The following is a 15,076-nucleotide window of genomic DNA, read 5'->3' as shown; positions in this document are numbered from 1 at the left end:
CAAAATCGATCAGACATCAGAATTCGTGACCTGTCAAATGACAGAAAGCATCCAAATTGCGCTCTCTCTCTCTCTCTCTCTCTCTCTCTCTCTCTCTCTCTCAGGCATTTTGTTCTCGGCCATGCACCGTGACGTAAAAACCTCTCTCCCCTAGCTTATATCACTTTTTTGTATAAAGCCCATGAAAGAGTCTGTCTCTCAACCCTTGTATCTTATTCAGAAGACATGTAGGTGGCAAACATGGGATTCAATGATGCTCAAGGTCTATTCTGGTGCTAGATTAGTTATGACCAAGTGTTTAGGAAAGTGATTGTTTCCTTTGGGTTGTCTCTCACCCAGCCCGAGAGACTTGATGTAACCTCTTTTTTTTCTCTTTTTTTATTAAAATTTACTGTTATCTTTATTAAAAAAAAAAAAACCTCTCTCTCTCTCTCTCTCTCTCTCTCTCTCTCAACAAGAAACCACCCTAATCATTAAATATACTGTGTAGCGACTAATTATTGCATGTGTTAATTAGGTCGACGTTTTGTTATTTACAATTCTAATCATGAGTTACAGATTTGATTAACGAGTCTGAAATAAATAACTCTTGATAGCTATTAATGCTGCGGCCTGACGTCCATCTCATTCTTAAAGAGTATCTTCAAATGGCACAATCCTGAGACGCGATGGTCCCAAGCGAATGGAATTGATGTAGTTTGGGGGAGCATGAGCCACCAGGCCCGGCGTCAACAACGCCACAAACCTCGAGAGTGCCATTAAATGCGAGTCATGGAAGTCATCTCCATATAACATCCGGTTCAGCACCATCCCATTCAGCAGCTCCACTCCTGCGCTTAGCCGCATAACAGCCGAGAACATGAGATCTACAAAATTCCGGTTGGGCTGCTCGATCAATGCCTGTCCAATACATCTTTCACTATATTAGTGCAGAATGAACTCAATTTTCCTGCTTCAACGAATTTATTGCATTTCATGCACAGCCTCAATTATTTGTTCTTAATCTCAATGCAACAGCTGTTTTCTGATAAAAGAACAGTCATTATATATATTGCGGCATGATGACATCCACCTTTATGGGGTTCTTCCGCAAATGCAAGCTCGAAAGCTGACGCACATTCAAGGCAATAGTGTAATTAATGCTAATCGACAAGACGATATATGCAATATAGTCTCATTAATGGCATTCAGCAAGACAATACAGAGTAATCATTGTTTACCAGCAAGACAATGAAGCAATTATTGTTTAATCGCTGTACTTAAAGATGGATATCATGCAAAGCTATTGTCCATTTTGTTAGCAAATAATGCCATTTTCTGCTTAATTACCTTTTGCTGGTAAAGAACATTGTTGTAGCAGCAAAATCCAAAATGCTTGAAGCCGAAAACCCTGTCATCAAATGGCACCCTCGGAACAAGGTCGTATGCGTACACCACCCGGTAGTACTGCACCTTGTGCTGTTCGAGCTTACTGGCCATGAAACTAGCGAAAACCTTGTCGCCAACACGCGGTTGCCCGAACGTGTAAATGGCCGACAGGCTCTCAAGAAGCAGCTTCTTCTCATTTCTCTCTACATTCTTGTATAAGAGAAGTCCCGCAAACACCGCAGCTAAGGCACCCCCCAAGCTGTGCCCGGTGACAACAAGCCGAGCCTTAGGGTTTTCTTTCAAAAGCTGGATTAGGTCAGCGTTGATTTTCTCGAATATTGAAACTCTTTGGGCAAGCTCTAGCTTTTCCATCTCCTGGTAGGTGAAATATGAGTTGTCTTCCTTCAAATCCCGTAGTCTCCTTCCGATCGACGCCATTGATTTCAGTTTAGGTAAAGAGAGTCCTGTTGTGAGCTCTTCCTTAGGATCATTCAAGTGCTTCTTCAACTTTTCTGCTGATTCTTTGAGGTGATTTCTATCCACAAGGCCGAGCGCCTCCAAAAACCCGACATGAAGCCGACCGATTCGATCATCTAGCTCTACAAACGAGAAGTCGAAGTCTGTCGCCCAGTCATCGGCATTAAATGGCTCTGTGCCTCGGAATGTGAGCACCACCAGGTCTGCGTCTCTAGGTTTATCGGTGAAGGTGAAGGCTTGCGTCTTGGGACAAAGTGCCGTCAACTCTTCCAAAGTCCTAAGAAGTGGTCCAAGGAGAGGCAGCCACCCTAGAACCTTCTCAGCTAATATTATGCTCTCATGTATTAAGTTCTGTATAATGCCCATAGGCATTTCATGAGCTGCAAAAAGAAGGATTAATTACAAGCTCAAATTATCATAGATATATATTGAATCAGATGCACTGACTCTTCAAATTCTGGCAACAACAATCAGTTAATGACCATGAAGGAGAAGATAAGTAGGCGACAGATCAGCATACCATTCTGACAGTCGTAAAATTCTCGAAAGCACATCTGCATGCAAGACGAAACTCGTTATCTTACAGTGATCTATACCACAAAGTTATGACATGGTGATCTAAAAGCATATAGAGAAAGCAATATGCATATTGTCTGTATTCAATGCATAATATACAAGTGCATTGAATGCTATCTAGTTTTGATATTATGTATATTTAATGCAATTTATGAATGAAGTGCATTCAATGTTGCCTAGATTTGCAATTCTTTCCGATTTTTAAAATGGTGATCTATATACATAGCACACAAGCATTAAAAATATCTGTATTTAATGCACTACATAGAAGTGCATTGACTGCTACCTAGATTACATATTATCTATAAATCTTTGATATATTTCATAGGATTGCATTCAATGCTGTCTAGATTTGTAATGCTTTCACGACATGCATATAATGAAAGCAGAAATCTAGATAACATTTCAAAAAAGCTCATGGATGTAGCATTATGGGCTATTTCTCACCTTCCATTGCTTGTTCACTACAGGTTCTTGTACGTAGCGCGACTCATATGCAAGCTTGCACGCCATTATACAAAGGTCAGCAAAAATCTTGGAATCAAAATGGAATGTACCCGTGTTCGGATCGATCTTGAGCTTCGAGGAATATGGATAAATCAAGTCGGTCCGTTGATCCAACCATCCTATGACTGAAAAGAACGTTGACCGATCTTTCCCCTGTGGATTGAAAACAATGCCTACAAGAAGAGGCAACTTTGCAGACTTGTAGGACAAAACAGCTAAAATGGATATAATCAAGCATACAAATTATATAGCTTTAATGCACATGCAAAACCAACTAGATGGGGACGACTACCTACTTTGGGTGGTCATTTGATTCTTCAAATAGATGTCAATTAATGTCACTCTTCTTGTTTACCTTCGATATCGAAGGCCATAAGCTTTGATATAAGGCCTACGAACCCATTGTTGACATAGTAGAAGTTGAGAAACCATTCGAGGACGTAGCCGAAAAACGCAAGCGGCAATTTCATACTGAGGAGGAGAACAAGAATGATCTGTGAGGTGCTTTCCTGCCATACGCGGGCATTGCGCTGAGCTGCCTTTTCAATCCCAGGATGAGTATCATAACCCAAGGGTGCAAGTAAGCGCAGCGGCGGAAAGAAGAACAACAGAACAGCCCATATGGAGCTGGGCCAACTCTCGTACTTGACCACCCGGTACTTCACATCATCGACATGCAGCTTATTATATCGGGGCTTCTCATAGAGACGAGCTTTGAGCAGCCCATCCATTATATTGATTGCTAATTAACCCTGTGATGAGCAAATACAAGGGCGTTGTGTAAAGGCGCGGACTGCCGACTGGATGTATGGTGACAGCCCATTTATTGATTAATCGCTCATTAATCACTAATAATGAGATTACAACATGATTAATCACAATCGACTAGCTGATTGTGGCTTAATTACTCATTAATCAACCAAGTAATTAATTAAAGAGACCGTGATGCCACATGAGGGCGAGAAACTTAACTAGTTTCTGTGTTCTAACACGGCCCTCTAATTAGAGATAAGAGATGGTTCTAATCAGCACGTGTGCGCCTCCTCCATCTCCCCTCCTCATAAGGTGGCAAATCACAGCTGGTTCTCTCTAGCTTACTAATTCTAAACTTGAGAAGGGTTCGATGCTTGGTAGCTCTCCCTAACTCAAAACTTTAAAATTATTTATTCACAACACCCTTTTACATGACACAATTTGCCAAAAAAGAAAAAACCAAATTCGCTTTTCTCATGAGACAAGGCCTCTTATTTCTAGTCAATTTTCAAAAAAAAAATCCTTTTTATCTCTCAAGGGCCATGAATATGGCATGGGCACTACCCCAAAAGAAGGTGGAAAAGTCAACATATCTTATTAAAATATTGATTTTAGCATCGATTTTACCATGTAAAATTTTATTTTTACATGGCCAATACTGCTTGTTGTGACATTTATTTTTACATGGCCAATACTGCTTGTTGTGACATTTTTCTCACATTGAAAAAGTCCATGAAATTGTTAAATACATCTCAATTGAATGCCCAATATTGTGTTCCCATTATTTATTACGTCTTTTAGGTATTTTTTTACTTATTTGACAGGATTCTTGGTAGGGCAATTCTTGAAGGGCCCCATACTTAAGGATCTCAAGTACGTGTATACTTGCACCTTTGCTTCCATTGTATAATCATCTTTTTTATTGCCAAGTTGGTTGGTTCAACAAACTCTCTCTCTCTCTCTCTCTCTCTCTCTCTCTCTCTCTCTCTCTCTCCCATGTGCATTCTCTCCCTGACTTTTCACTTCCACATTGTCAACTTTGACATGGTAGCAGAGCGCATCACTCTTTGATGACAAGTGGAGAGCATCGACGGAAAGAGGAGTTGAAGATTAAGGTACTTTGTGGTTTTTTTATGTGGCACGAGTGTTTTAAAATACTCAAGGTGCTAGCATTTTTTCTGCCTCTTGCAATGGAATTCTAAACACCCAAAGCTTTGGACTAAGCTCGTTGACCCTAGTTAGGAGCGTTTTGAAATGTAACATGGCAAAAACCCGATTCAGATGCAAGAGGAGTCGAATAAGGTAGCAAATTTGCATGCATTTTGAAGGGCATAGCCTAGATGGCCCCTCAAGTGCTAGCATTTGGAGAGGTGTTCGGTGCTAGAGAAGCCTTTGACACAAGCATTATGAAACACCATGGGCAATGGCATTTTTGGATAGTTTTTGGGGATAAGGCTCAATGAGCATGTTAAAATGCAAGCTAAGAAGGCCTCCAAGCAATTGTCCAAACGAGATCTCTGCCTTGAAAGTTTTTGACCTCCCGTAACTCCAATGACCAACATGTACAACCGAATTATGGATAGCACATTAACTAGTACTACTCAATTAGTGGCCTTGGCACTTACGCAGTTGCGAGAGGAGTATGAGATGTTGGTCAGGGAATAACTTCTGCAACCACAAAGGAGAAGTTAGATCTCAATGATATCCACTACTTTCTTAATGAAGGTGGAAGTCGTCTTAGTTTCAAAGGTCAAGGTTGGAGTCTTGAAAGAGAAAAAAGGCAAAGGAAAGCTTGACAAGGACATCAATGACAATGACGATGATATCCGCTATTTTCTCATTGAAGTGGAAGCTATCTGTTATAGAATTGATATTTTATTATCTATTGCAGCTGACAGGTGGCAAGAGCATCAGCAGATAATGGATTATGCAGAAGGATGTTACATTTTATGTATATTTGATTATTCAAGTGCTCTTTGTGAGCTTTGGCCAATTATGTCCGGCCGGCCAGTTTGTACTCACTTTGACCATTCAAGAATCTGTAAGATAAATACGTGCAAGAGGGAAATGGTCACTATTGCACGGGGGGAGATTGCACCCAGTGTCTGCGTTGCTCTTCTCATCTCTCCCCTCTTCTCTCTCCCCGTGCCGGCATAGCACTCCGCTCTAGGAGGTGTGCCTGCACGTGCTCTCTCTCTCTCTCTCTCTCTCTCTCTCTCTCTCTCTCTCTCTCTCTCTCTCTCTCTCTCTCTCTCTCTCTCTCTCTCTGTTCGTGTATCTTGCGATCATGCGACCACGTGATTGTGACACTAGGTATGATGATTAGCTTGGTTTATGCTGTTTATTGTGTTATTTCGGGTATTTCGCAGGACAGCCACTCTCCCATTTGTAGCAGTGGTATCAGAGCGAGGTGAAAACGCTCCTCGAAGTGCTCGAAACATGCGAACGACGAGATGTGTAAACAAACAAGTCCCACAACTTGTTTGCTTACTTTGTTTATTTTATTAGCATGATGTTTGTTATATTTATTTATTTTTCCTTTCCTCTTTGCATGGGTGCGTAGAATAGCTATGTAATTCAATTTTACTAGACTAAGCCCATCTATCAGTTTAATTATGATGTATTAAGCACGGAAGATTAGAGGAGCATAAGAAAAAGGAACAAAAAATAAATAAATCGGGAAGGTAAAATAGAAATAATAATAATAATAATAGGTGTAAAGATTATGGAAGGGGGCATAGTCGAAGGTTTTCTAGCTCGTAGAGCTCGTGGGAATGCTGCAGTGGATTGAGCATACGCAGACGGTTCGTGCATGCAATTTTGCGATGCACCCCATGGAGCCGACAACGCCTGGCTTGGATGGGAGGTTAACTCGCTATCACCTGCACGGTATACTAACACCATACAACATCGTTTGATATGATTCCGTAGAGGTATAGTGAGTCATGATCGGCAAGCCTCCACTGCATTAGAAACAATTTTTTTTTTTGTGGAGCTCCTCCAACTCTACTTCGGTACCCTAGTCGGTCGCGGTACTCGCGCCACCATGCGTCCAGCAACCTAACCACTTGCATGTTGGCGCTACATTATCCACCCTAGCATGTTGGCGATGACAGCGTTGACATCCACCAATAGATGCATGTTCACTGCTGTCTCTCTCCCTCTCTCTCGTAGTTGGTGACTGATGGCACCCATACATCGACCCATCACCCTTCAGATCACCACAGCTATCACCGAGCTGCTGGCGACCCTCGCACTCTCTCTGCTTCTCACAGCTGCCGACGTGGCGTCACCCGCAACCAGTTGCCCGAACACATTAGAGGCGTCCGCTCCCAGGCTTGCAACACAGTGTCTCACTCTTCCCCTTCTGATAATCACCAACCAAGAACAGTCCCTTCCTCTCTCTAACCTACCTGCTGTCGAACCTTCCATACACCACACACACACACCGGTTGTTGGATCCGCTGCCAGCACTCTCGAACTCCCTCTCAAATCTCAACCTCAATAATCGCATACTCTCTCAGTTGCCTGCATGGCATGCCAACCCATCAGTTAGTCGCCAGCCCATCCAATCTCTCCTTTTCTCTCATCTTGTGGCGCCCAAACCACCCAACTCCATGCAGCCAACTGATCACCCCTAGCCATTCAACCCACAACTACCGCACGACAGTTTCTCTCTCCCTCTCATTATCATACAGACAGCGAACAGTTTCTCTCTCTCCCTCTCGTCAGTTGGCGGAATCCAACAACTAGTTGCGCTCCACTCCTTTGCGGTTACAATGGCTGCGCTCTGCCAACCCGCCCACCAACCTTCCATGCAGCTGCTCTGTCATAAAATCTAATATCTAACCAACCCAAATGATTTCCTCATATTAAATTGATCACTTAGTGTGGGAGAATAAATGGGAACAAGTGTTAAGATATAGATATGTGCTTATAGATCTATCTCAACACGGGGCCAATAGTAAAGGGGCCCAAATGGGAGATGGTCTATCAAGAGCAAGTCTAACCAATGGAGCATAAGACCTTAGGGTTAGCTTCATTGAAGACCTCCAATAATGTGTGTAAAAGTCCTTTGACCTTAGGTAAGCTAGGGCTGAGCTTGAGGTGGGAACCCGGCCCAAGCTCGAGGTGCTTGTCATGCTTGAGGTGCTTGTCCTGCTTGAGGTGCTTGTCATGCTTGAGGTGCTTGATTAAGATGCTTGAGGTGCTTGACTGGCTCCATGCTTGAGGTGCTTGACTTGGTGCATGATTAAGGTGCTTGAGGTGCCTTGAGAAGCTTGCCTGAGATGCTTGTGGGAACACCCCCTACTTCAAGTGCTTAGTCATGCTTGATGACTAAGGGGCTTGCTCATCCAAAGTCAAAAATATCCCTACAAGGAGGGGGGCGAGCCTACAAGGGGGGGGGGGGGATGAGAGAGAACACACACACACACACACACACACAAGGGAAGCCCCAGCTTGAAGAGGCAGCAAGGACACTTGTCAAGCTCCTCCCCATGTTGCCCTCATGGTGTGCCTGAAGCCTATTGGTTGGCCACTCAAGGGGTCCAATGATAATTTAGGATATTTAATTAATTGATTTTGCATTTATCAAGTCCTGTCTCTCAAAGGGGAAAGGGGGACACTTGTCCCAAGGCTACCCATGTTGCTTGTAATGGCTCCTGCTTGTGATTGGCTAGGCCTGGAGGGGTCCAATGAGCTTCAAGCATGAGATACAAGGGGGGGTCGACCGAAGCAAGCTAGGGGGGTGCTTAGGGGGTATACTCACCCACACACACTCACAAACACTCTCATTGTGTACTATGCAAAGTGCAAGAGCTCCCTCTCCTGCTCCAAGCAAGTAGAGGTTGAGAGCCTACACCAACACTCTTGGGTATGGAGTGCACATCCATCCAAGAGCCATGCTTCAATGCTTGAGCTTGCCATCTATTTCTTCTTCATTACTATGCTATTATGTATGCTAGCACAAGAGTTATGATAAGTGAGGAACTAGCTCTTTCTCGTATGAAATGTTTCTTCTTCCTCTTCCCTACCCTCATTCCCTGCTAGCTCTCTCCACCTTCCAAGGTGTTTGAGGTCTTGGGACTGAGGCTTGGTATAGTTAAAGCTTTCTTCAAGTTTAGGTTATGCTATGATGGTGATTCATGAAGCTTTCCATCTTCATTGCTTCACCTAGGTCACAAGGAACACAAAGAATGTATTGTAACAAGTCTCTCTTTATGGGAGAAATCATAATACAAATGCCTATTGGAGGGGGGACCAACTCCACATAAATCCGGTCCTCAATTGTTGTCATGTTCTCTAAATTCTCTCTCTTGCAAAAGTATTGTCCATGCCAAGTTAACTAATTGCTATAATTATGTTGCTATCTTCAATTATGTCTACCCGCTATGCTCACAAAATCATTTCTTGAAAGTACTCTCATTAAATTCTGCTACTCTCAAATTGAATAGGAAAATTCCATTACATGCTCTATCTTCTCTCAACCACTAGTTGCAACCATATTGTATGCAGTGCCGCCCTGGGTGCATGCAAACTGGAGGTCTGTGTGGTGCTTCCCCACCCTTTTGTTTGGCTTATCACTTCTCGACCAACATGCAGTGCGTATCATCAGTCCACTCACCAGCTCTCTCGGGGCCACTCTAGCTGTGCATGCCAACTCCTGCACACATGACGCCACTCAAACTCGAGATATAGTGGTCACACTCCACTCAACTCCCTAACCATGGGCAGCTGTCTGTATGTGTCTAGTGCTCATCTCTCTTTTTTTTTTCTCTCTCCAAGATCAGCCGCTACAAACACTCTCACTCTTTCTCCCTCTTCCGAGTCAACTGCGATTCTGTGTATGCCACACCCCCCCTTCCTCCTCGCATGGCCGTTACCTTCCTCTTGCATGTGGTGGTAGGGAGCTAGCAGGAGCCATGTGAGAGGCAGTCTCCTCTTCTTGTGAAGAAGCCCAGGCAAGCCTATGAGAGCCCCCTTGGAGGAAATCTCTTTGCTGTTCGCAATAGATTGGACATACAGTGGCGCCCTGTATCAATGCAAACACAAGATGCAGCTCTCCATTATTACGCAAATGGCCCAAGTGTCTCAGCAACTAAAGCCTAAATTTGTCTTTGGGACTCCAAATGCACAGGCGTGCCTCACAAGGGAAAAACAACAAAAAGGTCTGCATCCACGCGATGAGAAGACCCAGGCTCTGAGAAAATCTCGGGCAAACACCTTTAGATAGAGCACACATTCACAATATAGCTTTCCACATTGCTATCGATTTGTACCAACCTGCTCTTCCCCTTACACTAGCACCCCAAAGTTGCTCATGACCTGCCACAAAACCCCCACTTATGGTAGTTCGAAGTCGTCTACTCTCTCTCTCTCTCGCCCCCACTTTCTCCCTCTCCCCTAGCCCAATCTGACCAACTATAGAGGAGGTACTTGATGCAGCTCTTCGATGACCAGTGTAGCTACCTACTGCAGCGAACATTGATGCAGCTCTGCAACGACCGCTTTCTGCGACACCGCCCACTGTGGAGCACCATCGGGCATTCACGACAATGCTGATGATGGTTTTAACATGTAGATTTTAGGCTGTTGCCTTAGTTTCACACTTCACTTTGTTTTATTTTTATACCTAGATATTGTAATTAGCTCCATCAAGATTGTATCATATGTAAGTTTGGACTTTGAAGGCGATTAATGTACCATTCTGACCCCCCCTCCCCCCCCGACGACAGTGGCAGAAGTACACACTGACGAATCTTTTTGACGACCCGTGCAATACTTTCTCGGACAACATTTCTCATAACAATCTTCCATTTTAGTTCATTTTATTTTTGTATCTGGATATTAAATTGGATCCACAAGGATTCTAGCCGATGGGTCTCATAAGAAATTTTGGCGATGACTAACAATTCATTCCTCCCTCTCTCTTCACCCCCCATTGCGTTTTGGTAATTGCAATCAATAGTGTTATACTTTTTTATAGTTCTAGACTGTATTAGTATCATAATCAAACAATTGAATTTATCATTCTTATTATAATTATTTAAAAAACCATCTAAATAAATATATAGAGAAGAGAATGATTGTATATAGTTTTATATATTTCATGTTATTGGTTAGAGCTTAGATAAGTATTATGTTTATATAGTTTCTTAGTAAATATGTAGTTGTTTATCATATATCTAGTAAAATATGATTACTTATTCCAACTATGCTATTTTCAGCAAGCTGACAATGTGACCCATCTATCTTGGTTGCATTTTTGGTACACTATCCATGACCATTACATGTGACCACACAAACACACCTACTGTATGAGTGTCTCGTTAATGCGCAAACCGACATCCCTACTTGTGCGATCTTTATTCCTATATTTCAACTAATTACACATTAAATTCCCTTAATTTTGACTAACAAGGTTCTACCTCGTGTGGTTTGCATTATCTGACTTCCAAGGAATTATTTAGCCTAGTTTATGTAATTTGTACACGCTACAGACTCTTACACTATGTACCTAGTACAAGTTTAAAAGAGGAGCTTAAGTTTTTGGTCTTGCCATGCATTTTCTTGCTGCATATTCTTTTACATACTTTGACGTCTAACTCAAAATGTCTGATAGAGCAGCTAAGGTCAAATTAATTTTGCATTGTTTTCTGTATTTGTTGGATCCATCTACTGTTTATAGTGTAGCATTTACATTATGACTAAACACTAGTCAACGACCTTTAAACAATAAAAATGGAAAAAATAATAATAATAATAATAAATTCTTTTATTAAGCATTTTTGAGACAACATTTTGCCATATCAAGAGGACTGCTTCATTTAGTAGATGTCTGTAAGTAATTCGTGTACTGTAATTTTGTCTCTTACATTCATCTATAAACTCAAATCAAATGTGGTTCATACATTTATTCAATTAAAACTATAGAAAATTACTTTTCCACTCAGTTGTCTCATATTTGTCTCCGTTGTATACTAATCCCCTTGTAGTTGTCAAGTTCATGACTAATTATTACTCATACACTACCACATTTTGGATCTGTTACCTATACTTTGGTCTAAGTTTGCTAGTTGCAGTGGTCGCCTACTTGTACCTCTCTCCCCACGCACAAACTAATACATATTTTCAGATGCAGTACATCATCCAGAGTCTAATGATTTACAGAGAGAAAACAAGTAAGTTCTCTCCGCATTTTTTCATTTTTGATTTTGAAAATTTTATCGAAAACACAAGTAATCATACACTGACAGCACTCTCTCAGATATTATATATGATACCAATAGTCCTCCACATATCTACTAATCCCATCCCACAGAGAACAACACGATCACATAAATTCAACACATCTGGCTTACTTATCAGCCTGATTCCCATCTATTTTTATTTATTTTGAAAGAAGGAATGGACCTTTTACTTACCTGCATTCTCTGACATGGTGCCAATACTTGTATTACATGAAATTACTATTGTGATCATTTCACATTGAGCTATGCAGTTACTCACATGAACCTAGGTGCCTTCAGTTAATGAATAACAGTTTTTCAGTACTTTGTTACTCAACCTTACTCCAATGTGGTAGGAACCAGGTAGTACATTTTTTAATGTTTTTTATGCCTCGCCTAGTCCATTGATCATAGATTCGCTGGTTTAGGCAGTGTGTAGATAGTCATCTTGGTGCAGATCCGTCGATTTAAGCAGCACATTGATACTTTGCAACTTCATGATTTCTAAACTTATACCACATGCAGATTCGCTGATCTAGGCAACACGTCTTATTGGTGTAGATTCGCCGATTTAGGCAACACCGATCACAAAATCATGCTGTAGTGGCTGGCCACCACTGTAACTGGTATGATTTTGTTACCTGGGTACATAATAAAAGTGATTTGGATTTGGAATTACATTGTGGAAATGGGATTGGATTGGGACTTGATATCTGATGATTATTACAACAGTATTTATGTGATGGGACTTGACATTATGAGATTAATGATGAGTGTGACCAATGATATCGTGATTCATCAGGGTATGACATATACTGCTTATTCTAGTGGTATGGGACACTAGAATAGGTAGTATGTGGATGACGGCAGGCATAAGGTAATGATTGTTTAGTTTCATAAAATTTTCATTTATTATGTGATGTTTTTGATACAACATACTAATCACTGTTTTTGACAAGTATTGTTTGCAGATTTTTATCTTCGCAACTGAGGACAGTTGCTTTCCGACGGAAAGGTATGTTATAGAATTGATATTTTATTATCTATTGCAGTTGACAGGTGGCAAGAGCATCAGCAGATAATGGATTATGCAGAAGGATGTTACATTTTATGTATATTTGATTATTCAAGTGCTCTTTGTGAGCTTTGGCCAATTATGTCCGGCCGGCCAGTTTGTACTCACTTTGACCATTCAAGAATCTATCAAATAAATACGTGCAAGAGGGAAATGGTCACTCTTGCACGGGGGGAGATTGCACCCAGTGTCTGCGTTGCTCTTCTCATCTCTCCCCTCTTCTCTCTCCCCGTGCCGGCATAGCACTCCGCTCTAGGAGGTGTGCCTGCACGTGCTCTCTCTCTCTCTCTCTCTCTCTCTCTCTCTCTCTCTCTCTCTCTCTCTCTCTCTCTCTCTCTCTCTCTCTCTCTCTCTCTCTCTCTCTCTGTTCGTGTATCTTGCGATCATGCGACCACCTGATTGTGACAGGTATGCCGATTAGCTTGTTTTATGCTGTTTATTGTGTTATTTCGGGTATTTCGCAGGGCAGCCACGCTCCCATTTGTAGCACTATCTTAGTCTCAAAGGTCAAGGTTGGAGTCCCGAAAAAGGAAAACGACAAAGGAAATCTTGACAAGGACAACAATGAGAATGGTTCCACTGAGGATGTTGGCACGATACATGTAGAGATAGCCACAATGGTCTCTATTCCAAATCTCTAGCCTGGTGGCGGCTACCGGAACATGCTTCTTCCAAAGAGAAGCAAGTGAGCAACAAAGAGAGGCAACTAGATTTCCCTTGATTTGAATGTGTTTGCTGGCAGTTCACTTCATTAGGGTTTGAACCCACCATGTCGGAGTTCAAACCACATTGCATCTAACAAGGAACCAACATGACATATACAAAACACTTTAGATGTGCTACATTAGTCACTTCGTGTCAAGGCAATCATTTTTTGCATGAGGTATGATGTGTTAGGAGCTCATTCACAGTTTATGAGTGGGGATTCTTGGACGGAGTGTAGTATAACTCAACTTTCTATGAGGCAATTGATGCTTAGGATGGCATTCTTTTTCAAGTGACAAGTTGATGGTTGTAGGTCCATGTATCCAATAGTCAAGAATTAGGAAGATAATGGGGTCTAGGAGGGCCTCTTTATTTGGTAGCTTAAGGAAGTACCTTTAGTATTAAGAAAGTAATCAAAGGATAGCTTTTGAATACCATTAGGACATTTCAGAGGTCTTTTGGAGGGCCTTTTAGAAGAGCAAAAAAAGAGCTTTTTCAATGAGAGAAGGGCCAACATTACGTAGACAAATAGGTTGATATTAACAAAAATATGAAAAAGGTGTCACCCACTCATTCAATAATCTAGAAATACTTGAAAATGGTCACCTTTTCATTCAATGCAAAATGTTTTTTTCATGAGGTAGGTGTCGCTCATTCAATATTGCTTTCATCATCATTGAAATGAAAAAACTTCACAAAACTATCATGAAATGGTAGAATTTGAAGCTTTGGACACTGCCAATGCATTTGGAATCTCTGCACTGTACACATTCGCGATGTCAAAAACGTCAAGTTCTACCACTACTTGACAATTTTATATATTTTTTTCATTTCATTGATGACTAAATCCATATTGAATGAGTGATACTTACCTCGTGAAAACGACACATTAAATAAAAAGGTGACGGTGTTAAGAAGTATGAAAAGGTGGGTTCACTTTTCAAAGTTTCTAGTTGTCCTTTTGGATGTACTCAGTAAATGCGAGTGCATCCAAAGAAAATTTTATAGAGAGAGAAATAGAAATTCTTACAAGACCCTCCAAATGACCTCCAAAATTTCTTGACAAAACAGGTAAAAAGGTAGTGCAGCCAAGAAGTGTCGATGCCAGAAAGTGTGGAAAGAAGTGTCAAGGGTGATTACAGGTGTGTGCTCAAATGTCAAAGCATGTGTGAAGACCTAGTACGCACAAAAGAATTCATATTGTTGTGTATGACTTATGCCTGGCAGATGCTACAAGTGTGGAGAAGAAGGTCACTATGCTCTAGATTGCCCGCATCCACCAAGGGAAAGATGTGGCAGGTACCCATTATTCAGTTAAGCTAGAGGGCATGTGCAATTCAATGGCCAAAGAGAGCAGCAGGCAGTCAAGAACTCCACACCACAA

The 15,076-nt window shown here is 41.6% G+C and overlaps 1 protein-coding gene across 1 annotated transcript; it reads right to left on the bottom strand.

Annotated features, from left to right (window-relative positions):
• Positions 1-467: 467 nt before the first annotated feature.
• Positions 468-3,946, bottom strand: LOC147419692 (triacylglycerol lipase OBL1-like). Its single transcript, XM_086506142.1, has 5 exons — positions 3,284-3,946; positions 2,869-3,101; positions 2,366-2,399; positions 1,330-2,225; positions 468-900 (listed from the first exon to the last, which is right to left on the bottom strand). The coding sequence occupies exons 1-5, from the start codon at positions 3,657-3,659 to the stop codon at positions 631-633; spliced, it is 1,809 nt and encodes a 602-aa protein (XP_086362268.1). The 5' UTR covers positions 3,660-3,946; the 3' UTR covers positions 468-630.
• Between the last annotated feature and the right edge of the window lie 11,130 nt (positions 3,947-15,076).

Source organism: Adiantum capillus-veneris, chromosome 29 (assembly GCF_014529385.1).
Source record: "Adiantum capillus-veneris isolate H3 chromosome 29, ASM1452938v2, whole genome shotgun sequence".
Taxonomy (NCBI): domain Eukaryota; kingdom Viridiplantae; phylum Streptophyta; class Polypodiopsida; order Polypodiales; family Pteridaceae; genus Adiantum; species Adiantum capillus-veneris.
This window is presented reverse-complemented; position numbering and strand designations above follow the sequence as displayed.

Excerpts from the sequence above, each read along its gene's own strand:
- LOC147419692 (XM_086506142.1), bottom strand. The coding sequence starts at position 3,659 with ATGGATGGGCTGCTCAAAGCTCGTCTCTATGAGAAGCCCCGATATAAT. Across the intron at positions 2,400-2,868 it reads TAGTGAACAAGCAATGGAAG|ATGTGCTTTCGAGAATTTTA; the intron begins GTGAGAAATAGC and ends TCTTGCATGCAG. Across the intron at positions 2,226-2,365 it reads ATTTTACGACTGTCAGAATG|CTCATGAAATGCCTATGGGC; the intron begins GTATGCTGATCT and ends TTCTTTTTGCAG.